This window comes from Xenopus laevis, chromosome 3L, assembly GCF_017654675.1.
Source record: "Xenopus laevis strain J_2021 chromosome 3L, Xenopus_laevis_v10.1, whole genome shotgun sequence".
Lineage (NCBI taxonomy): Eukaryota > Metazoa > Chordata > Amphibia > Anura > Pipidae > Xenopus > Xenopus laevis.
Genome location: NC_054375.1, coordinates 103,158,293 through 103,181,852, shown reverse-complemented (window position 1 = coordinate 103,181,852; position 23,560 = coordinate 103,158,293). Strand labels below are relative to the sequence as shown.

Here is a 23,560-nt window from a genome sequence, read left to right as displayed (position 1 = left end):
TTTTGCTGACCAACTGTCATCTTGCACTGGCAGCAGCTGATAGGAATTGTAGCTAAACAACTGCTGGAGAAATGTAGGTGCTTCTTCAATACCCAAGTTCTCTTAATAATATGTTCTCTTCAACAATGCATATATGTTTATATTTCACAGTCATATTCTAGCACTGCATTCCTTTATTAAGTAAAAAACAACTGCACAAGATGCTGCAGTTTAGAAAGCCTGTTCTGTCACCTTATTCGTGTACTGTTTGTATTGTAAGGCTTGTGACACGCAGGCAGATTCGGGGAGATTTAGTCGCCTGGCGACTAATTGCCTCTTCTGTGCGAATATCTTCCCGAACTGCCTTCACATCTCTTCCCGCCCGCTATAATGAAAAGTCGCCTGCGCTAAAGCACACGCGTCTCTTCGTTCTCCAGAGTTTGGAAAATGAAGCGCCGTGTGTGCTTTAGCACAGGCAACTTTTCATTATAGCGGACGGAAGACATGCGAAGGCAGTTCGGGGAGATTGTCACTCAGAAGAAGAGGCGATTAGTCGCCAGGCGACAAAATCTCCCCGAATCTGCCGTGTGTCACAAGCCTAAGGATGCACTTTTGTCCAGACTGTAAGTGCAAGCTCAAAGAGGCACTGTGTAGTTGAGCCCTTCAGAAACCTTAAAGGAACATTTCAATATAGATATTAAACTGGGTTATTGCAATATAATAAAAATATATTCATTTTAATTAGTTGGCCAGCAATGTAATGTGTAAAGGCTGGAGTGACTGGATGTCTAAAATAATAGCCAGAACACTACTTCCTCCCTTGCATCTCTCTCACCTGTTAGGGCCAGAGCACACAGGCAGATTCAGGGAGACAAATCTCCTCTTCTTCGGGGCGACTAATCTTCCCCCGAACTGCCTCCCCTTCCTTTCCGCCGGGTAAAATGTAAATCGCCGGCTGGATGGCACTCGGAGTGATTTGTTTTACAAAGTCGACCGAAGTTTCCTCGTCAGGCGACTTTGGAAAACGAGTCGCTCTGAGTGCCATGCTGCCGGCAATTTACATTTTACCCGGCGGAAAGGCAGGGGAGGCAGTTTGGGGAGATTAGTCGCCCCGAAGAAGAGGAGATTTGTCACCAAGCGACTAATCTCCCTTTTGCTTTACACATGTGTATGCAGCCTGTGGACCATGCAGGTTAAGACCATTGATTTTGTATTCAGATTTACACATTTACACGACTGAAGTGTTTTCAGGCACTTTGTCCCCTGTGGGTAGTGCAATGCCATCTCCCTTAAGGCCCATGATATTTGTAGGTTTATTTTATTTTGCTTTTGATAATGCTATACTGGTGGACCATAAGCTAACACAGGCTATTTGCCCCTATTAGTGTATCTATTCTATAGGATCAGTGGCCAGCCCAAAAGTTTTTACTTCTATAAGTGCATTTTGATATTCAATTATAATATTAGGATGTGTGAACTTCATTAGGCTGCTTTTGTTTTTAAAACTGAAATAATTAAATTTTGGTCAAGACTGCGGTAAGTGAAAAATTACTGTGGGCAACTGTGCTGCTACAATTTAGCAGTTCACAACTCAGCTACACTATTTTGTGCCATTAGTGTGTATCTGCATAGGGTTGCTATGAGTTTTCTCATGTACAGAATAAATGCTTTGTTCCACTTTTTTACTGCATAGGCATGTGTTTATACCAACTCAAGACTTGAACATTAATACAGGCTTTATTGTCCCTTGTAGAGTTGTCTAGTAGTACATAAATAGTACAACCTATGTGTTTTACATATTCGTAAGTAGCATACAAAAATTTCAATGTAAAATATTTTGGTTGAAGCTAGTAGGGATAAAAAGAAATTATTTCTAGTAAATCAGCTTTTTTTGTAATTTGTATGGGTTGATATTGATAGACTTTTGTCCTTTTTCCAACGCAATTACTGTAACTACAGTATGTAAAATTGCATAGTTTGACTTGCAGCACATATATTTTTCTAGTTTAATCCTATATGTTGCACAGCTTGTACTTTCACTTTGCCAGCAATAGATAATATTTCTCCTTTGCTAACCATGATTCTTTATTTTGTTTCTTTTAGAATACTGTAATGGAAGAAACTGCAATATGGGAACAGCAAACAGTTACACTCCACAGGGTAAGCTTGGTGCTGACTACATCACTTTGTATAATGTAGGATAGGTACTGCTATTGGAAACAATAGACAAAAGCCAGATGTCAGGAAGTAAGAAGGGAAATTGTAATTTTCCTTTTTTCTCCACTGAAAACGATGCTTGTGTAATGGCTTGTTTGCTGTGTACAATCTATAAAGAAAATTTTATGTTTTGTCTGATTCTTGTTTTATGTATAAAGTGATGTTTGAAATTATACTACAGCAATTCCAGTTGATTTGACTTATTACTATAGATTGAGTAGTTTTAGAAAACACTGATTTACATTTATTCTCTTAAGTTATAGTCACTTATAATGCAAAGCAAAGGCACCTGTATAACAAGATCAGTATATATTCTGCCAGTGCTGGTCTTTATAAAGAGCATATTAACTTTTTTCCAAAAGTTAATATAAAAAACCTATTTACATTCATTGTCTGCTTTGTTTGAAAGATCTTTCAACCACCATCTTTGTTTTTACCACCATCATTTCCTTCTGGGGCTAAGATCCAATGCGCATGTTTTGTAGCAGAGATCCGCTTATATCTTATTCAGTGATTCAGATAAAGGGATACAGTAACTGCCCCTGTAACTGCCCCCCTCCCCCATTGATGATGTTGTTTATCAGTAATGGCTGCCTTGCAACTCTTCACTGAATCACATTTGTGCCTAGTCTTTCTTATTGTGGATCTTGATCATGTGCACTGGCTTTCACTGACTCTAGCACTTTCTGAATAATGGGCTTTTGTATAGACGGGTTTCTATTAATTTATACATGGAATAAGATGCCATTACAGTTCCAGGTTTGTTTCCTTAGGGTTATGGCGCAAGTTAAGATTTGTTGCCCATAGGCGCTACCTCATTTTGTACTGTGATTAAAAGCCACGAGTATAAGTTTATGCATGGCACTCAATGTTGTTGCCCCCATATTATTATAACCCCCCATATGCATGCATTGCATATAAATGGCTGATATCACCAATAATCCAGACCCACTGCTTATGTTCAGCACAAGACCTATTCATTGCACTTTTATTGAAAAGTGAGGTATACAATCCCATACAAGTTAATGGTTGATGCTCAACTATGGTGTTTCATGCTTCCCGCTTACTCAGAGAGGAACTGCTGTTTCAGACTAACTTGTTAGGGATATTTGCTAAGCTGCATTTCATTACAATGCATGTACTGTGTAGGATGCAGCTGTACTTGTAAACAAGCTGAGATCCTGTGTGCCTGTAGCTAGAACAATGAGGGTTTCTTCTTTGAATTAAAAAATGAAACGAGTTTATTTAAAGGCACGCTGTCACTTTAACCCTTTGTGTGCCTGTTTAACATGGGGTTACTAAATTGCGTCTTGCGGTGTAGCTACATATTATATATACAAAATTGCAGATGTATAATGCATGGAATGAATCCTTAGCAGGTGCATCAGGACACACTACTCTATATAAAAAAATGCGGAATATGTGGAAACATAGTACAAAAGCTTTTCCTTTTATGTGGTAATGCGGAACACCATGGCTGTTCAGTGGGACAAGGCTTGTCCTGGGTGATGGCTAAAGGAAAAACAGAGTTTTATAAGTAATTTCTCAGTATGCCATCACCTGATTTACAAGTTTTGTCCAACGCTAACATCCAGTTCTAGGTAGAGTGCAATTTGCTAGTTATATGTTTTCGGGCCTGACAGCATTACCTTCCATTGTGGTTTCAAATACTCAAGTAGTCATACTTTGGGCTCCAGTATTCAGATAGAATTCAAGCAATGCAGGTGCTGGTTACAAAAGTAGGATACCGATCAGCGTACTGTGAGGACAGGGCATGTTGCAGTTGCATGTAATGAAACAACTAATGTTTAAGGAGGTTATACTCCAATTATAATTGCTCAAATGATGTGATATCATTTCAAGTACCTGTCCCAAACACCAGATACCCTTTCTCCTTCCATACCATGGACTGTATGAAAACATATACAGTTTTGGGGAGTTGCACCATCTTTACCAAGTTTAATTCTTCAAACAATTGTCAAGGCTAGTTTCCTACAAGTTACCTTCATATATTTTGTGTAAGTTATGAGAGGGAGGACAATCTCAAAAAATGATGAAGCTTTCTAGTAATGACGATGCCCAGGTAGATAGCGTTACTTACTTTAAGTAAGGGCCTATGATCTTGGTGCTCTTTGATATAGAAAATATCTGATATTTGATATAGCTTTAGTCCAGCAACACTGAATATGGTTCTATATCCTCAATTATTTTGAGGGCTCAGACTAGGGACTGATTCAATATCATCTACATACAGTCCTTCTTTGTCCATTCTTTTCCCTATTCTGAGGCTCACTACCTGGTCGTCCAGATGTAATTTGGCTGCCAGTGACTCAATGGCCAGGGTATAAGGCTTATCCTTCTGTGGAGTAAGAAGGGCTCAGACATCAAGCCGTTGGTAGCAACTTTAGCCCTAGAGGAGGAGTATAGTAACTTGACCCAATCTATAAAATCGGAACCATAGCCATATTGCTTCCAGATAAAGTGTCATTCCACAAAATTAAAATCCCTTCAGCTCAGTAATAGTCATCTTGTATAACCTCAGAGCTCTCCATATGTTAAGGGCAGTAGGCTTTGCCAAGCAGTAGTTGGGGGTTGACTTGAAGAATTTTAGCTTCTGGATTATAGAGTCAAACTATGAAAAGAGAGAAGCTCTGTACAAGTATGCCTAGCCACATAACTGGCTAGACCACACTCCCCGTAATCATATATTTAAATGCTTCATAATATTTTATTTGGCTAGTTAATTTTTATGTGAGGTATTTGCGTTTGCCCGTATCCCAAAATCATAGATTTAGTTCATTCTTAAAGGAGCAGTCAGGTGTAAAAATTAAAACTGGATAAATGGATAGGCTGTGCAAAATAAAAAATGTTTGTAATATAGTTAGTTAGGCAAAAATATAATGTATAAAGGCTGGAGTGACTGAATGTCTATCATAATAGCCAGAACACTACTTCCTGCTTTTCAGCTCTCTAACTCTCAACTAGCCAGTGACTTGAAGGGGGGCCACATGGTACATATCTGTTCAGTGAGTTTGCAATTGATCCTTAGCAAACAGCTCAGATTCAAAAGCAACAGATATGACCCCCTCAAGTTTCTGATTGGTTACTGCCTGGTAACCAATCAGTTGAAACCAAGAGCTGAAAAGCAGGAAGTAGTGTTCTGGCAATTATGTTAGACATCCAGTCACTCCAGCCTTTATACATTGCATTTTTGCATTATTAGAAACATTTTTTATTTTGCACAGCCTATCTATTTACCCAGTTTTTATTCTGAACAATTCCTTTAAACTAAATGTCCATGGGTAACTAAAGAAGACATATTATGTAAAAACAAAAATCTGCCAGTGCTCTATTAAATATAAAAGGAATATGTTTTGGGGCTAATTTAAATGGGTTGTTTACTCCTAAAGTAACTTTTAGTATGATGTAGAGAGCGATATTCTGAGCCAGTTTACAATTAGATATTTATTTGTGTTTTTTGGGTTATTTAGCATTTTATTCAGCAGCTCTCCAGTTTGTTATTTCAGCAGTTTGGTTCCAAATTACTCTAGCAACCCTGCTTTGAATAAGAGACTGTAATATGAATAGAAGAGGACCTGGATAAAAAGATGAGGGATAAAAAGTAGCAAGAAAAATACATTTGTACCCTTATAGAGCTTTTGCTTTTAAGATGGGATCAGTGACCACCATTTGAAAGCTAGAAAGAGTCAGAAGAAGGCAGCAAATAATTAAACTATAAAAGAAATAAACAATGAAAACCAATTGAAAATTGCTTAGAATTAGCCATTTGATAACATACTTAAAGTTAACTTAAAGGTGAACCACCACTTTAAGTAAAACTAGCGCCATATATTATTCCTCATTACCTACAATATTAGGTAGGCTTTCACCAGTCCTATATGCGATCTTTAAATTCCCAGAGGGTGACAAAAAAGTTCCCAAAAATACCCTTGCATAGCATTGCTTTGGAATCTGCATGTCAATGTCAGTTGAATTGCTATATAGTGTGACATTTTAATCTACTTTGAAATCATGAAATTTAAATGTAGATTAAAATCGTTTATGAAGAAATGCGTTTTCTTTAATTTTTTTTCCAAATTCTCTACCATTTTAAAGATAACACTCATTTTAATATGTCCACAAAAACACGAAACAAGTCATGTGGATGCACAATAAAAGCTTAATTGTTATATATACCCATACTACAAAGGATGTTAGTGACGGAGCATACAGGGAACCACCACTAAGAGTAAGGGCACACGGGCAGATTTTGCTTCTTTGGGGCGACAATCTCCCTGAACTGCCTTCCCCTACCTTCCTGCTGGCTAGAATGAAAAATCGCCAGAGGGATGGCATTTGCGGGACTTCGTTTTCCGAAGCACTTCTAGCCGGTGGGAAGGTAGGGGAAGGCAGTTCAGGGAGATTGGCGCCCCAAAAAAGAGGTGATTTGTCCCGGGGTGACTAATCACTACTAAAACAAAGGCTAATCTGTGTAACTCTACTTCATGCAATTTTGGGTATGTGCAGTTGGATTCGCCAAAAATGTACCAACTACGACTCCTAATAACTTTAAATACAAGCACTGAAAATAATCAAAACAGATTTAAGAGCTTCTATGAAGGAAGATATGGCAAAAGCAATTCTGTTTAACAGCTATTCTACAGCTATATGCCAGGTTCAGTTAAAACATAAGACATTCACATCTGCCTGTAGTGTCATTGCACCTTTCATTGTGTAGAAAGAATAATTCTCAAAAAGACTGTCATACAGGGCTGTATGTACTTACGTAAGATTTTTGAAGCTGTGTGCCACCCTATAAAAACACACACACACACACCCCCCCTTGTTTTAAGTTTTTCGTTTTTTTTGGTCCCTAAATTTTACATTTTCCCATATTTTACACCTTTTATTTTCTGGTCCCCTGAAAAACTTAAAATGGATGTTCTACTGCATTGGCATTGAAGGTTACATTTTATTGATATTTTATTTTATTTTTATCTCTCTTTTTATGTCCCCCCCTATTGATTTTTCACTTTCAGATGTCTGCCTGTTTGCTAAATTATTAAACCCTAGCAACCAGATTGCAACTGAAGCATCAAACCTTAGAGCTGCAGATAAAAATTGTAAATATTTAAAAAAAAACAAAAAACCTGAAAACATGAAGAACTAAAATGTCTTGGAATGCTTTAAGGTAGACTAATCAAAAATGCTGTAATTTGTGGTAACTCTTGCAGGCCTTAATTTTCTGTCTAGACTTTATATGTATGTCATTAAGCCTTGGTTGTTTTTCATGAAGTTTAAGAAAAGAAGAATTGTTTATAGTTATTCCCACAGAATACACATTTGAATAGTTGGGAAGATTAGTAATTATTGTCTAGGAAGATTCTTTTTCTATATCAGGGCTGTCCAACTGGCGTCCCGCGACCCCACCTTGTGTGGCCCCCCACCTACCTGCTGTGTTTGTTTACCATGTGTAAACTTTAAATGGTATAACTACAGAGATTAACTGGGCCCTGCATTGTTTAAACCTCAAATTCAGACACCTCTGTTGTTCACGCCCCAAAACCCTGTACTGTTAACACCTGAGACCAAGACTGAAACTGCCCACATTGTTCACACTTTATACAAAATGCTAATGGAACACCAGAACTGTGTCACTGTATGTAGTACATATTAGACTGGTCCTGATGGGTTTCCCTGTCTCCTGCTCTCTTCTGCCTGCCCTTTGCTCCCTGTGTGTGTCCTGCTCTGACTGTGTCATACTCTGCCTGCGTGTGCCCTGCTCTGCCTGGGGGTTTGTTAGCATTTGAAAATAAATGATTTTTAGGGGCCCCTAAGGTGTTTAATCATGTGCTGGGGTGCTGTGTTATCCAAGGGGATGAGGAGGTATATGGATTTAAGGGTATCTCTTAATATGACAACTTTTTTCCCATAAGAGTTATAAGTGATATCCCTGCAGTGAGCACCAACCATTTGGTTTTTTGGTGTGTTACCACACTTAATGTAGACATGATCTTGTGGTAACATGCGTGTGGTTTCAAGTGGGTGTGGTTTAAAAACAGGGAGTGGTCAACACTGGCTTCCATTATTTGCCCTCCACTATGTAGGCTGGAAACATTTCGGCCCTCGGTACCACAGAAGTTGGACAGCATTGTTCTATATAATGACTAAGTACCAGCCACATTGTAAGCATTCATGCATGTTTCAAAAAGCAAAGTACAGGTATGGGATCTGTTATACAGAAACCCATTATCCAGAAAGCTCTGAATTACAGAATCACTATCTCTTATAGACTCGAAAAAAATCCAAATTTTTGAAAATGATTTCCCTTTTCTCTGTAATAAAAAAAACAGCACAGTTATGGGACCTTTTATCCAGAATGCTCTGGACCTGGGGTTTTCCCGGATAATGGATCTTTCCGTAACTTGGATCTTCATGCCCTAAGTCTACTAGAAAATCATGTAAACAGTAAATATACCCAGTAGAATGGTTTTGTTTCCAATAAGTACTATTTTATTATAACAGAGAAAAAAGGGAATTCGCTCTTAAAAATTTCGATTATTTGGATAAAATGGAGACTTAAGGTATGAAGATCCCAATTACGGAAAGATCCATTATACGGAAAACCCCAGTTTCTGAACATTTTGGATAACAGGTCCCATACTTGTACCATCCTTGTCAAAGACTAGTGTAGAATACATTCAAAAAAAGTTATGTTTTACTTACAGATTGATTTCGATAAATTAAAAATTGACATCTGAATTTGGATACAACCAGGAAAAATTTCACAAAGTGTCATCAGCCAATGAAACTGCATGGTATATATCCTTAACGTTTATCACTTCTATTCATGAATAGGTTTCAATAATTTTTATTGAGAAATTTTTCCAGGAAAATAACAATGATCATAATAACACATCATCAATATCTATTCATGAATAAACACATTATGTGTTTAGTCAGTGTTGGACTGGCCCACATGGATACCAGGAAAACTCCCAGTGGGCCCAGATGTCAGTGGGCCCAGATGTCAGTGGGCCCAGATGTCAGTGGGCCCAGATGTCAGTGGGCCCTTGTGCTTCAAAACATTTGGCATATTTCATGGCCATTACCTATTTCTATGAGACCAAAGAAACGAAAACGATTGAATAATAGATTATAGTATGTAAAGAAAAGAGACTAGCAGAAAAGAGGTTGCGCGAAGAGAGGAATTATAATAGTACTGAGAGTGGGCCCCTGGTCTAAGGTTTTTGGGTGGGCCCCTGGTGTCCCAGTCCGATACTGTGTTCAGTTGAGTAAATATCAGTTGCCACATATTCTTATTGTAAAAAATAAAAAGAAGCAATTCTTAAGTGATACGATCATAGACTAGAGAAATTGACAGCAAGAAAAGTGAAACCCTTTTATTAATGTACCAGTGTTGTCTTATGCTTATCAGTTAGGCAGATTGTCAGAATACGCAAACGCCGTGGCCCTAGCGGAAATGTTCTTCACTACCAAAGATTCCTGCTGCGCTCCCATTTTTGCTGACTAATGTTCAAGGCTTGATATGATAGCTCATACCATTTTTAACTAATTCAGTTTTACACACCTTTTTCCTCAGTAACTAATACATAATCAGCACTCAAAAATGACTGATGCAAAGCCTACATGTAGTGGGCTTGAATGTTCCAGAAACTGCACAGAATTATTGACTATATATGTATAATTATGATACGCAACAACCATGAATATCCTGTAAATGATATAGTGAATAAAGTACCCCCTCTTGTAAAATATAAGGATATTATAAGTTACCGAGGAGTTTCATGACCCTATAAAAACACGAGGCCGAAGGCCGAGTGTTTTTATACAGGTCATGGAACTCCGAGGTAACTTCTAATATCCTCATATTTTACAACTGGGGGTACTTTATTTATTATAATACACAAATTTTAGTCATGTGACAGAAATTACATCACTACTCACCGTTTATAACTGATGACATCACTACTCACCGTTTATAAGGATATAATTTACAAGATATTCATGGCTTTTGTGTATTATATCCTTATAAATGGTCTGTTTATAGTTGGAGCTCAGAGATGTAATTTCTGTCACATGACTCACTGAATCTTATGTGTCATAAATAAAGAAATAAAGTAACCTCTCATATAAATATGAGGATATTAGACGTCACCTCGGAGTTCCATGACCTGTTTAAAAACTTATACTGTCCTTATATTTTACAATAGGGGGTACTTCACTATATACTAGGTGACCAAAGTATCCGGATACCATCCTGTCTTATTCTTAAACTTAGAGTATGTGTCTCACAGATACATGTAAAATTAATACCGGTCCATGGACAGAAAAACAGTCACCAACCATGAAAATCATAACATATAAGGTCATGACGGACATGTCGCTTTCTACAACTTGTTTTGTTTTAGTGACAAAATTCCAAAAAAACTCCTTGACATAGTGGGTGCTGAGAATAGCTGTAGCTAAAACAATTAAATAGCATGTAAATACTGTATGTACCGGTACAAAGGCATTTTTACATGATTTTGCAATTTGGGTGTTTTAACTCCAGCTATTGTTATCACCAACTATGACAAGGAATTTTCTGCTGTTTTGTTGCGTGTGTCATAGCCTTAAGGATTTATTTAGTGCATATATCAAATAGCCATGTGTTAAATAGTGTATCAATATTCCCTAAGTGTGTTCACTGGTCTTTTTTTTTTGTCTTAAGCTACAATGTCCCTTTAGTAGTTTCAGCATCTCCCTGCATTTTAAATGTTCTGGGTAACAGAATACAGGTGTGATTTCTCACTTGTGACGTTCCCTCCCAAGTGCTCTATGTCTCCAGAACCTCATCCTTACTAAGCATCCTTGCTGTACCTTCTTATGTGTTTCAGATGTTAGTCCTTTTCCAAATGATCCTAATATACTTTAAATTTGCTTTGCATTACTTGTAGGCGTATTTGTTTGTCTGGGAAAAAAACCCCTCCATTTGCTCTAAACTTTGGGCTATTTAAATACCATTTTCTGTTGCAGCATCCAAAGATCCATTATGTCTGTCATTACATCTAAAACAAGTATTTAAAACTATTTTTATTTCTACAGGCCCCTGGATTTGGATTTGGCATTGCAATATCTGGAGGCAGAGATAACCCACATTTTCAAAGTGGGGAAACCTCTATTGTCATCTCTGATGTTCTTAAAGGAGGGCCTGCAGAAGGTTTGCTGCAGTAAGTCATTCTTTGGTATTTTCACACTTCATTATTCAAAAAAACTGTATTTACTTGCCAAATCATTAGTCAGCATCTACCTATATCACCATTCCAATAAAAAGATACCCAGTATAGCAGTTTGCCTGTTAATATTTAAAACAAAGCCCTTATTGAGCAGCTTTTTTAAAAATCACACTTTGCATTGCCCACTGCAATATGCACATTTAGAGGCACATTTAGAGGCACATTTATCAAGGGTCAAATTTTCTAATTCATGTGATGGTTTTTTTAAAACTCCCATAAACTCCCATAAATTTGAAATTCAACCAATCGAAAATTTATTAATAAAATCAAATTTTCTCTGCTCTGACCCGTAAACTCGAATGGAACTCGATTCGAATTAGAAAAACTTGATAAGAATTTAAAAAAACTCGAATGTCAGGAAGGCTGCAAACATCACCAAATTGATCCCTGGACCTCTCCCATTAACTTATACAGTAATTTGTCAGGTTTTAGATGCCGAATAGTCTAATTCGAGTTCTTAAAGGGCCAGAGTAGGTTAAATCTCAAAATTTGAATTCAAATTAAAACCCTAGTTTGGATAATTCACAATTCGAATTTGAGAGTTTCGACCCTTATTAAATCTGCCCCTTAGAATTATGAGACTGACACATTAACTGCATATATGTTGATTAGAATTTATCTTTAGCATAGGGTTTACTCCTAGGATTGTTCAGATGAGACAAAATCAAAGAGACTAGTGATTCGGTGCCCTCCAGTGGCCAAATTATCATGAACTATAGTACAACACGGTTGCTTCTGCCAAGCAATAACTTTCAAGTCAACAGACAAGGTAGTACCCTTGTTTTACTTTACTGGAAAAGGCATTACAATGGTTGTTTTCTAAAACTGTAATTGATCGGGATAATGTCGGATACGTTGTAGTTTCTTTAAAGTCGATCTAAAGGCCTAATAGAAAAGGCTTTACTTTATTATATACTTTATTTATTATTTCATGTGACATCTAATGGGCAGTAGCTCTATATAGCTTCAATTTCACCCCCTCATACTACTTCCCCTTTTTCCACCCACATACCCTCTAGGATTCATTGTGGGATTAAATTCCCTCTTATGTGTATGGTAAATAGCACTGCGTTGAGCCTTGGCATGCTGGGTACCAGTTACAAATGCACACCAATACATGCACCCTGGGGTGATGATGTTACTTTATGCTTTGCTATCACTAATGTGTTCTGGTGCTCTTCCATTAACATTAATGTTAACTTGGCTAGCTTGCCCTTTGCATTAAGATTGTGGTATAATGATTTTACTTAGTCTGGAAGGAAGGATGATTTCCTCAAATGTACTGGCTAATGGTTTTGGCAATATGTTGAATCTATAGCTGTACAATATTAATCATTACTGCATTATTCTGAGCAAAAGGTATTTTCTCATCCAAAAACTGTAAACCAGGGTTTCCTTTGCTTTGAAGGACTGAAACAAAATCTTTGCAACCATATAAGAAGTTAAAGAGAAATCATAAAAAATAGGTGTTACTGTGAAATATATACACTTCCAATTTACACTTTGTTTTATTTTAAATACATTAGCACTGCCAGCTGAAAATGTATGAATGTAACATTAACACATTTGCAGAAGCTGGAAGAGGAATTTTTGTCTTGTCATTAGATGCTTCACAACAAGTTTGCAATATTTCTATCCTTTAAAGAAGAAATTATATAACACACCAAACAATTCATTTAAAGGGGACGGGTCACCCAGACATAAAAAAGCTGTATAATAAGTCATTTTTAAATAAAACATGAAATGCTAATTTTTTTTAATTAAAACATCTATATCTCTTATAAACTCATTGAAAAGTCTAACCTGTCAATGTTATATTGCATGCCCCTCTTCTATGTCTCAGGCATAGAGATAGCGAAAGGCAATTACTTTCACTTTCCATTTTGCATATCCTAGATGTAACTGCACTACTCGCATTCCTCCTCACATTCTAATTGTGTCGCAAGTACATGGTCTCCGGTGCCCCATTCTGGCACATAAACAAGATTTTGGCGTGATGCAAAGCCTGCCTTAAAGGGATCCTGTCATTGGAAAACATGTTTTTTTCAAAACGCACCAGTTAATAGTGCTACTCCAGCAGAATTATACACCGAAATCCATTTCTCAAAAGAGTAAACAGATTTTTTTATATTCAATTTTGAAATCTGACATGGGGCTAGACATTTTGTCAATTTCCCAGCTGCCCCAAGTCATGTGACTTGTGCCTGCACTTTAAGAGAGAAATGCTTTCTGGCAGGCTGCTGTTTTTCCTTCTCAATGTAACTGAATGTGTCTCAGTGGGACATGGGTTTTTACTATTGAGTGTTGTTCTTAGATCTACCAGGCAGCTGTTATCTTGTGTTAGGGAGCTGCTATCTGGTTACCTTCCCATTGTTCTTTTGTTTGGCTGCTGGGGGGGGGAAGGGAGGGGGTGATATCACTCTTACTTGCAGTACAGCAGTAAAGAGTGATTGAAGTTTATCAGAGCACAAGTCACATGACTTGGGGCAGCGGGGAAATTGACAATATGTCTAGCCCCATGTCAGATTTCAAAATTGAATATAAAAAAATCTGTTTGCTCTTTTGAGAAATGTATTTCAGTGCAGAATTCTGCTGGAGCAGCACTATTAACTGATTCATTTTGAAATTTTTTTTTCCCCATGACAGTATCCCTTTAATAACATTGCCTACAAAATGGCGCCTGCCTGCTTGATGTGATTGTGAATTCCAAGGCTAAAAAAACAAGGTTGAAATAATTTTTATAGTGTACTTGGTTTATTTTGCTTGAGTAACACCAGGATTTGGATTTATCAAGGTGACAGGTCCCCTTTAAGTTGGCATCATTATATTGCAGTTTATATTTATTTTTTAGTGTACAATAATGGAATTACTGCTATCCAGGATATAAGTAATTTTGCTCGTATACGAGGCACTTAGAGCAATCAGCTGTTGCAATTTCATCTGTGTTACATACTCTTTTATTGAATTCTGTAGGCTTGGTTGGCAATAATTTATCAAGTTCTGAATTTTTATAATTTCTATGTTTATAAATTTCCTAGGGAAAATGACCGTGTTGCAATGGTCAATGGGGTTTCTATGGATAATGTCGAGCATGCCTTTGCTGTTCAGCAGTTGAGGAAAAGTGGAAAAAATGCCAAAATTGTAAGTTGACTGTAATGCCTGCCATATATCTGTAATAAAACCAACAATTACAAATAAGCTGGGTCATATAAGTGTTAAAATAGTGGTGCATGTCTATGCGCTGCGAAATATGTCGGTGCTAAATAAATACATGTTAATAATTATATATATATATATATATATAAAATCAGTAAAGAAGGTCCGCACTCTCAGGCCTTTCTCAAAGTAACAACAGACAATGAAAAATGCATTAAATACATCCTTGTCATCATCACAATGCATCCAATAGCATAACTCAAAATACATCAATACTAAACATTAAGAAATACAGATAATCATATCACTGTTAAAACACCCCTTGTTTAAGAGAGGAGGATACTTAAAAACTAAGTTTGTAATAGTTGTTAATCTCACTCGCAACTATTTAAATTTATCAAAATACTAGGAAATACTGATAATGTTACAAAATAACAAATATGAGTGCAGGTAGAAGGTCTGGTTTCATGCTCTCTCCATAGCGGTATATAAAATGCTGTCTATATTGTATTGCAGCGTGATCAGTGCAGAACTCTAAACGGGACCACATAATCAATTGGCTATTGTTGCTTAGTACCTCCCCCTTAGCAACCTGACATTTAATGTCATTATTGATCAAAAAATAATGTGTGGTTATATTAACCGGTGCATCACCCCACACGGGGTTACAGAGACATCCCAAGATTTACCTGAAACTATTAACCCCAAATGTGTCAGCTGCTACCTGTTCCTATATCATGACATTAAGGTATAGCACAATGGTATACAGTCATTTGTGTATACAGTATAATGAATTTAGCATAAAAAAATGCCCAATTAAACCCTATCAGTGTATAAAAAATTATCAAAAAGTTTTACAAAAAAATTATTACAAAAATTACACTTCATGGCACACGATTTTCATAAAAACGTGAATAACGGTTTTCATTCAAAGTGAACAACGTTTTTATGAAAATCGAGGAGTGCTTTCTACCATTGGACTACATTAAATTTGGTGCGGATTTCCGGTGAAAATATATATATATATAAATATATATATATATATATATATATATATAAATTCAAAAAAGAACCACACTCTCAGGACTTAATCAACGTGTAGAAAATAATATAAGTTTATTTCAACGTTTCGGCTCAAAACTCAAGCCGTCTTCAGCAAGTGAAAAATACAAACAAACAAAAATACAAACCAAACCAAAGTGTATATAAGGCCAAATGCGAAGTAGTTCATGGAACTCCAAAATTCTTTTTTGAGGTTTTTAGATTTTTTTTTTTTATGATTAATGCAACAACAAAGAATTATGATTGGCTTATGGTAAGGTCCAAAATGTTGTTGCTCTATTACATTCTTTTGCATGTTCGCAGTTTGCCCAGAATTGACCACTTGTGTTTACGTAAGTTTTGTTCTATTTTCTGTTCTGTAAAATACTCTCCTGTGATCAACTTAATATAGACAATTAGGCGGAAGAAAAAAGTGCAACTTCCAGTAGTTCGTTCTGAACCAGACCCAGTATCTGGGAATGAAGAGGACAGTTATGAGGAGGATGTGCCTGACCAGAGAAGTGCCCACAGTGGTCCTGGAACCAGCAGGAGAAGTGAGAAAAGCTGGGTGAGGGACAGAAGTGCAAGCAGGGACAGAAGTTTATCACCAAGATCTGATAGAAGATCTGTTTCTTCCAATCAACCTTCTAAACCTACCAAAGTGACCTTGGTGAAATCTAGAAAAAATGAAGGTACTCATCCCCTCCTTTCTTCCCTTATTTGTATAATACATACTAAGTATTCATCAGTGTTCATTACCAATTTGAAACTGCAGAAAGGCTTGTTTTTTTTCTAGTAGTAATGATGGTTACCTTTGGGATGTTTACCTTTTTTATTAATCATTCCCAGCTTTATTGTGTAAAAAAGATTTCAATGATTCACAAAGAGGGAATATATATATGCTGTGCAATATATATTTTGGATATTGACAAGAATGGAAGTCAAGCTGGCAAAATGCCAGCAAACTTTTGGAATCCCATTTCATTCGTTGATAAACCTCTTCAATAGTGTTGGTGTGTAAAAAAATAATTAAAGGATGTCCACAATTTGGGAACCCCATATTTAAATGGACTTTGTTACTGAATTAAAAAAAATTGCTTTTGTCTTTTTAGAGGTAAACAAACTGTAGTGTATTTGGCTCAGCAGCAGACACATAGGATTTGTTGTGCCTATTGTTTCCTCTGTGTGCAGTTAACCCATGTCGACCTTAAACTGCTTTATAATTAATACTGACCAATAGTCAGGGATGGTTCTCCTTCCAGCAGGAGTAGTGAATTGCTTGAACCCTTATTAAGAAGCTCTAATAAGAAGAATTAGGATAACATGCCTAATGTATAGGGGTTTATTATACTGTACATGCTAAAAGCTGCAGGAGTCCAGTACAATTAAAAAATCTGTGTCCCCACGCCTATGCCCAGTCACCTTGCACATGTTCAGTGGCTCTAGGTTGCTTACTGATGGATTATTGATCCGTGAAATGTTAAATTACTATGTAATTAAATTCACTTGTCTTCAATAACTGTTGTTCAGTGGTTAAGCCTATATTATTTTAGGCTGCAAGCTGGTACGAACAGGAGAAAACTTTGCCTGCTAATTGAATTCCAAATCCTGAATGGTTACTTAAAGGGGAACTATCGCGAAAATGTAAATTTAATATTAGCTTCGGCATACTGAAATAAGAAGTTTTCTAAATATAATCAAATATTCTACATCTCTCTGATATAATCACGTTTATCTTCATTATTTCTCTCTCAGCAATTTTCTCTTTTTCTGTCTTCAAGCAGCAGTTGGCTGTCAGTTATTCATTGACAGTTAGATCCAATATATATGAATAAGAGCTCATTTAAATAACTGATTCCAGTACAAACAAAAGCTAACAAAATAACTTCCATTTGCATAAATTCTGCATCTGGGGATTTTAATTGAGTGAGCTCTAATACATCTTCTAGGAAAAAGGAGCCCCCCCTATAAGATATATTAGATCTCACTTTCAAGGACTATTTGACACCCAACTCCTGCATGAAAAGAGAATGAAGAGAAACAGGTGCTGAGACAGGGATAGTGAACATAAACTTGATTATTTCAGAAACAGTACAAAACTTTTGATTGTATGTAGAAAACATCTTATTTTCATTTCTGCGATAGTTCCCCTTTTATAATCAGCAGCAATAACTGTTGATGCTGCATACGTATTTCATACGCATATATTTTTCTTGAAAATAATTTTCTCCACTGTACATTGCATGGCTGTACTGAAACCAATATGCATCAGAGCTAATTAGAGTGCAGCTCTGACATAACTCTTTTTTTATAGGTTTTTGCCTCTAAATAAAAGGTAATCTACCAGGCAAAGATTTCTCGTTTGTTGATCAGATGACAACACTGACCCACAGTATTTGATGATTTACGTATTAGGAGATGTAACCACTTCCCTTTCCACTCTGTCAGATATGTTGCAGTGCTTCTGAGTAAGTAACCCAGAGCCACTAACAGTGCAAGGACTCTTACCACAGAGAAAGGGTTTGGCAGTGTTGGAGATAGGAAAGCTCACAACTTCAACACCTTGTTTCATCAGTTTTACTGGTCTGCCTTACCTCTGGACTCACACAGTATACCCCTAAAAAGGTACACCATACATTTAATTGATTAAAGTTCTCATTTTACTGATACAAACATGCCACATTTTATTCCATTGGTATTCGCAGCACATATATCCTAAAGAATCCTTGTACAATTATAAAACTAGGATAAATGTGTGATTTCACTTTTTTGTGTCATTTATTTCTACAGAATATGGTTTAAGGTTGGCTAGCCACATATTTGTAAAAGAAATTTCCCAAGACAGTCTTGCTGCAAGAGATGGAAATATTCAAGAAGGAGACGTGGTGCTTAAGGTAGGATGATTGAATAATTCCTAATACTCACAGACACTTGAGACATTTTGTGGAAATGGTAGAGAGATAGAAAGTGGATGTATATAACCTATGTGTAGTTTATGATCGTTCTGTGTCTTACAACAATACATAACAACTCAGACTCGTGAGTGTAAACATACAGGATATATCATCAGCAGTATGAGATGCATTTTATACTAAAGATGTACGCTTTTGGATACAAAATTGGAAATATTAAGTTTTACATTTTGGGGGTTATTTACTAAAATCCAAGCTTCTCATAATTTTAATAAAAAAAAACTCGACCAAACTCCAATGACAAATTTTGGCTCATTTATAAATAAAATAACTCAATTTAATCTGATCCTGAAAAAACTCTATACAATACAGGCTTTTTTCCCTGCATTGCTCGGTTTTATCAACTTTTTGCCAAATACCCCAAAATAGTCGGATTTTCAGGCTAAACCCAGCACCGACCACAATAACTTCAATTTGGGAAATGTGCCTCACACCTTGACAGGTCTGAGATGGCTAATTTTTGGATTCGGGCTTTCTCGAATTGAGTTTAGTAAATAACCCACAAAAACAAATTTTTGTTGATGCAACACCTAAAATGTAATTCATGGTAACAAATGTCTTGTTTTATATAAGAAAGCATGCGTTCTATAGCCCAGTAGAGCAGCATGAATGGCATTTCACCAATTTATCTTCCTGTATAAGAACTAAAATCATTGTATTTTACAGAGCGTATCTGCTGTTTAAATAGGTTCAATGGCTGCTCCCCTAGCTACACTGCTTACACTGCTGCTTATTTATATAAACTTTTTAAATGTTTCTGAAGCAAAGTTGCAATTTCTTACAGGTGCAGGGTAACATTTACTTGATATTTAAATGTATAAAATGCAGTAGCCTTACAAATCTGCAGGGACAAAGAAATGACTTGTAGGGCTTGTGTTCCCTGTGAATACTCAAAGTGATACTGTCATGTTTTTTTCAAAACGCATTCGTTAATAGTGCTGCTCCAGCAGAATTCTGCACTGAAATCCAGTTCTCAAAACAATTTTTTTTATATTCTATTTTGAAATCTGACATGGGGCTAGACATAGAAGTATGTTACAGAATGGCCAATTCTAAGTAATCTTTTAATTGTTCTTCATTATTTAGTTTTAGAATGATTTGCCTTTTTCTTCTGACTCCTTCCAGCTTTCAAATGGGGGTCAGTGACCCCCTCTAAAAAACAAGTGCTCTGTAAGGCTACAAATGTATTGCTATTGCTACATTTTATTACTCAGGCCCTTTCCTATTTATATTCCAGTCTCTTATCTAAAAAAATAAATAAATATATATATAAATGAATAATCTACAATCCCCTCGTTGTTCTCTTTCAGATTAATGGCACAGTCACAGAAAACATGTCTTTGGCTGATGCAAAAACATTAATAGAAAGGTCGAAGGGCAAATTAAAAATGGTAGTTCAAAGAGATGAAAGAGCAACTCTACTTAATGTCCCAGATCTAGATGACAGTCTACATTCTGCAAACGCCTCAGAAAGAGATGGTAAGTCCAAAATCAAAACTATAGAAGGTAAAGGTGAAAAGTGCTTGTGAAAATACATAGCTATATCAATAAACTGTTAAAAATGTGTAACTGGCTAATTTGCAGGAAGCCTGTATGCATTACCATTCATATATTCAGGTAATGCTAATAAATACTTTTTTCTTTAAAGTGGAGTTATAAGTCAGTACAAATTATAGTATATATGCAGACAGCGTTCCCCTGAGCACATCGGTAATGTGCTTACATTTTTAAAAATTATCTTTGGCAAAATGTGGCCTTAAAAGCTTTTTCTTTGACAGCTCCTGCAGCGATGGTCCAATGTTTAATTCCCCGTGTAGCAGGCATCTCCAGTCAGTAGTCCTCCCTCCCATTGTTTTGTTTTAAAGAATGCAGCTGCAACCCTCCACATTGGTCCTAGTCCATGGTCTGCAGCAGCTATCATAACATTTAAGATCATTATTAAAGGAGAAGGAAAGCTACCAAAGCAGTTTTTTGCCAATAGATTAGCAACAATAGTAAAAGCTATAACACTATATTTAGTCTGCAGAATGCTTTACCATAGCTGAGTAAACCTCTAAAAGCTCTCGCTGTTTGTTGAGGATAGCAGCTGCCAAATTAGCTCAGTGTGACATCACTTCCTGCCTGAGTCTCTCCCCGCCTTCTCATAGCACTGGGCTCAGATTACAGCAGGGGGAGAGAGAGGAGCAAACTGAGCATGCTCAAGCCCTAGTCCTAGAAGTTTATGCTGTAAACAGGAAGTCTGACACAGAATCCAATGAGTACACGATATAAGGAAAGAAATGCAGTATTTCTTTTGACAGAGAACTCGGAGCAGAATTACTTAGAGCGTTTACTGTTGTATTTATATAGACCTTTCTGATAAAGCATACTTCATTTTAGCCTTTCCTTCTCTTTTAAGTCGACTAGACAGAGAAGATAGTGTGGATTTAACCCTGAATTAATTTTTAAATCCCCCCCTAAAAAAAAATTGCATAACTTTATACCAACTTTTACATTTACTTTGAAAATATCAATATACATAATCGGACAAGGCAAATTTATCGTCTTTTTAACTATCCTTGATCCATTAACTGTAATCATTTCTTTAACAGACATTTCAGAAATTCAGTCGCTAACATCAGATCATTCCAACCGTTCACATGATAAACCTCGGCGCAGCCGCTCACGGTCACCGGACCAGAGGTCAGAGCCTTCGGACCATTCCAGACATTCTCCACAACAGCACAGCAACAGCAGGTGATAATGCTTTTGGTTAATGTGTTAGCTGATAGATTTCCAAATAGACTTCTAAATTGCAGCAAATACCAGCAGAATGTTTCTTCAGCTGGAAGCATTTCATTTTCTTGTATCACTGCAGGAGTAGTTCGAATGAGAGCTAATGCTCTGACTGCACGAAGTTTCGCACAAATGTGTCTAACACTTTTTAAACCCTTTTTAGCTGTATTCATACTATTATGTATTGACTGTTAAAGGTGAACTAAAGCTTAACTGTAGACGTAGGCTAAAAATGTTGTACATTATGTTTTGGGCTTCTGTACCAGCCCAAGGGAACCACAGTCCTTTAGCAGGGAAGATCTGTGTCTCCAATGATGCCCCAGTAGCTCCCCATCTTCTTTTATACTGATTCACTGCACATGCTCTATGCTGCTGTCACTTACTGAGCTTAGGGACCAACTCAAAATATACAGTACACATAGAATACAAATGCCACAAAATCAAGGCTGATGAGTAATTAATACAGATAATTACTACATGGCAGTACAGAAACCAGTGAACTAGTATCATAAAATAAAATGCCTTGTAGCTTCACGAAAGATTTGGCTAAATATCGAACCAAATCCTAATTTGCATGTGCAATATGCATATGTTTTGTGACAAAAAGTCACATGATTTCCCACCCCTCCCCTAATTTGCATATGTTAATTAGGATCCCGATTCTGTTCGGCCGGCCAGAAGGATTCAGCTGAATTAAAATCCTGCTAAAAAAAAAAAAAAGGCCAAATCCCGTTCCGAATCCAAATCCTTACTTGTAGCATCATATTATATTACAGGCCAATCTCATTTTCTTTTTGATAATTTGCGACAGCCCCTAATCTTAGCTTCTCAACAGCTGCTCAGAGACCACTGAGCATGTGAGTGTCGCAGACACTTTTTAAGATGGTGACCCCCTGTGACAAGTTTAAAGTCCTGGATTATTGCTGCTATTAAGAAGCTGAAAATTTAAACTTTGCGATAAGGTCATTATATAAAATATGCCATTTGTAGCCACATTCATTTTTAGGGTTTAGTTCTCCTTTAATGTAAGATCAGTAGATGGTGCTGTTACATGTTAAATTGGTATGTGTCTTTCTGTTCTGCTGGTTATTGTTTCCCTAGCATCTGTCTCTGTGTCTGTTCCTTCCTCTTAACTTGTTGGCATTTCAGCCATATTTTATCCTGATTGAAAATTGTTCTACTTCCAGCTTCTGTGAACCTCTTCTGTACTTATATAGGGTCCAGAATATAATACATACTTTTTAAAGTGAAACTAGCTGTCCATTATAAACCTTTATTGAACTCCTGCTTGACTTCTCTCCCTGCTGCTGCTGCAACCATTATGCCTGAACACAAGACCATTATGCTAGAGACACTCTGGCTCATTTACTAACACTGGGCAAATTTTAACCTGCTGCAAGCAATCAAATTCCTGCTTTTATTGTTCTACCTGCAGCTGTCTGACCAAAATGATCAGTACGCAGTTACTGCTCTGGTACAAATTTGCCCAGTGTTGGCAAAAGAACCGAGGCCCAAGCCCAAAGTGGCAGATGATGTAGCCATGGCAGAAAGTATAGTGAAGTCAGTATGACACAGACTAGTAATTGGAATTTAGTTTTACGAAGTATGGATAATGCTGGTAACATTTTAGTATAAAATTCAGTTATAGGCAGTTATAAAATGAACACCAGTAACAAAATGTGTTTAATCTTTGTTTGAAAATTAAATAATGGATATGCATGAGTAGGGTTAAAGGAACAGGAACAAAGTGTTTTAAAGTAATGAAAATATCATGTATGGTTGCTCTGCACTGGTAAAACAGAATGGTTTGCTTCAAACTGCTGTGTAGCAATAGTGGAAATTGAAAAAAGGCTATATGGCACAGGTTAAATAGTGGATAACAGATAACACCATTATGTTCTACAGAACTTATCTGCGATCTGCTGTGTAACCTGAGCCTTTTCTCCTTTGAATGACTGCCCCCATTGCTACACAGCAGCTTATTTATATAAACAATAGTAGTGTTTCTGAAGCAAACACAGCAGTTTTACTAGTGCAGGGCAACACTGCATTATATTTTTATTACTTTTAATTTTTTTGATGGTACTGTTCCTTTAAAAGGAGCTATGATGTGTATGTGTG

The 23,560-nt window shown here is 36.7% G+C and overlaps 1 protein-coding gene across 8 annotated transcripts in view; it reads left to right on the top strand.

The window, feature by feature from the left end:
* tjp1.S (tight junction protein 1 S homeolog) overlaps window positions 1–23,560 on the top strand; it is a 247,470-nt gene that overhangs the window by 191,517 nt on the left and 32,393 nt on the right. For all 8 annotated transcript variants that reach the window (XM_041586751.1, XM_041586748.1, XM_041586747.1 and 5 more), the window contains 7 exons: window positions 2,083–2,139; window positions 11,305–11,429; window positions 14,534–14,636; window positions 16,105–16,384; window positions 18,483–18,586; window positions 19,975–20,143; window positions 21,256–21,400. In XM_041586751.1, the coding sequence (XP_041442685.1) occupies window positions 2,083–2,139; window positions 11,305–11,429; window positions 14,534–14,636; window positions 16,105–16,384; window positions 18,483–18,586; window positions 19,975–20,143; window positions 21,256–21,400 (983 nt within the window). The remainder of the gene's footprint in view (window positions 1–2,082; window positions 2,140–11,304; window positions 11,430–14,533; window positions 14,637–16,104; window positions 16,385–18,482; window positions 18,587–19,974; window positions 20,144–21,255; window positions 21,401–23,560) is intronic.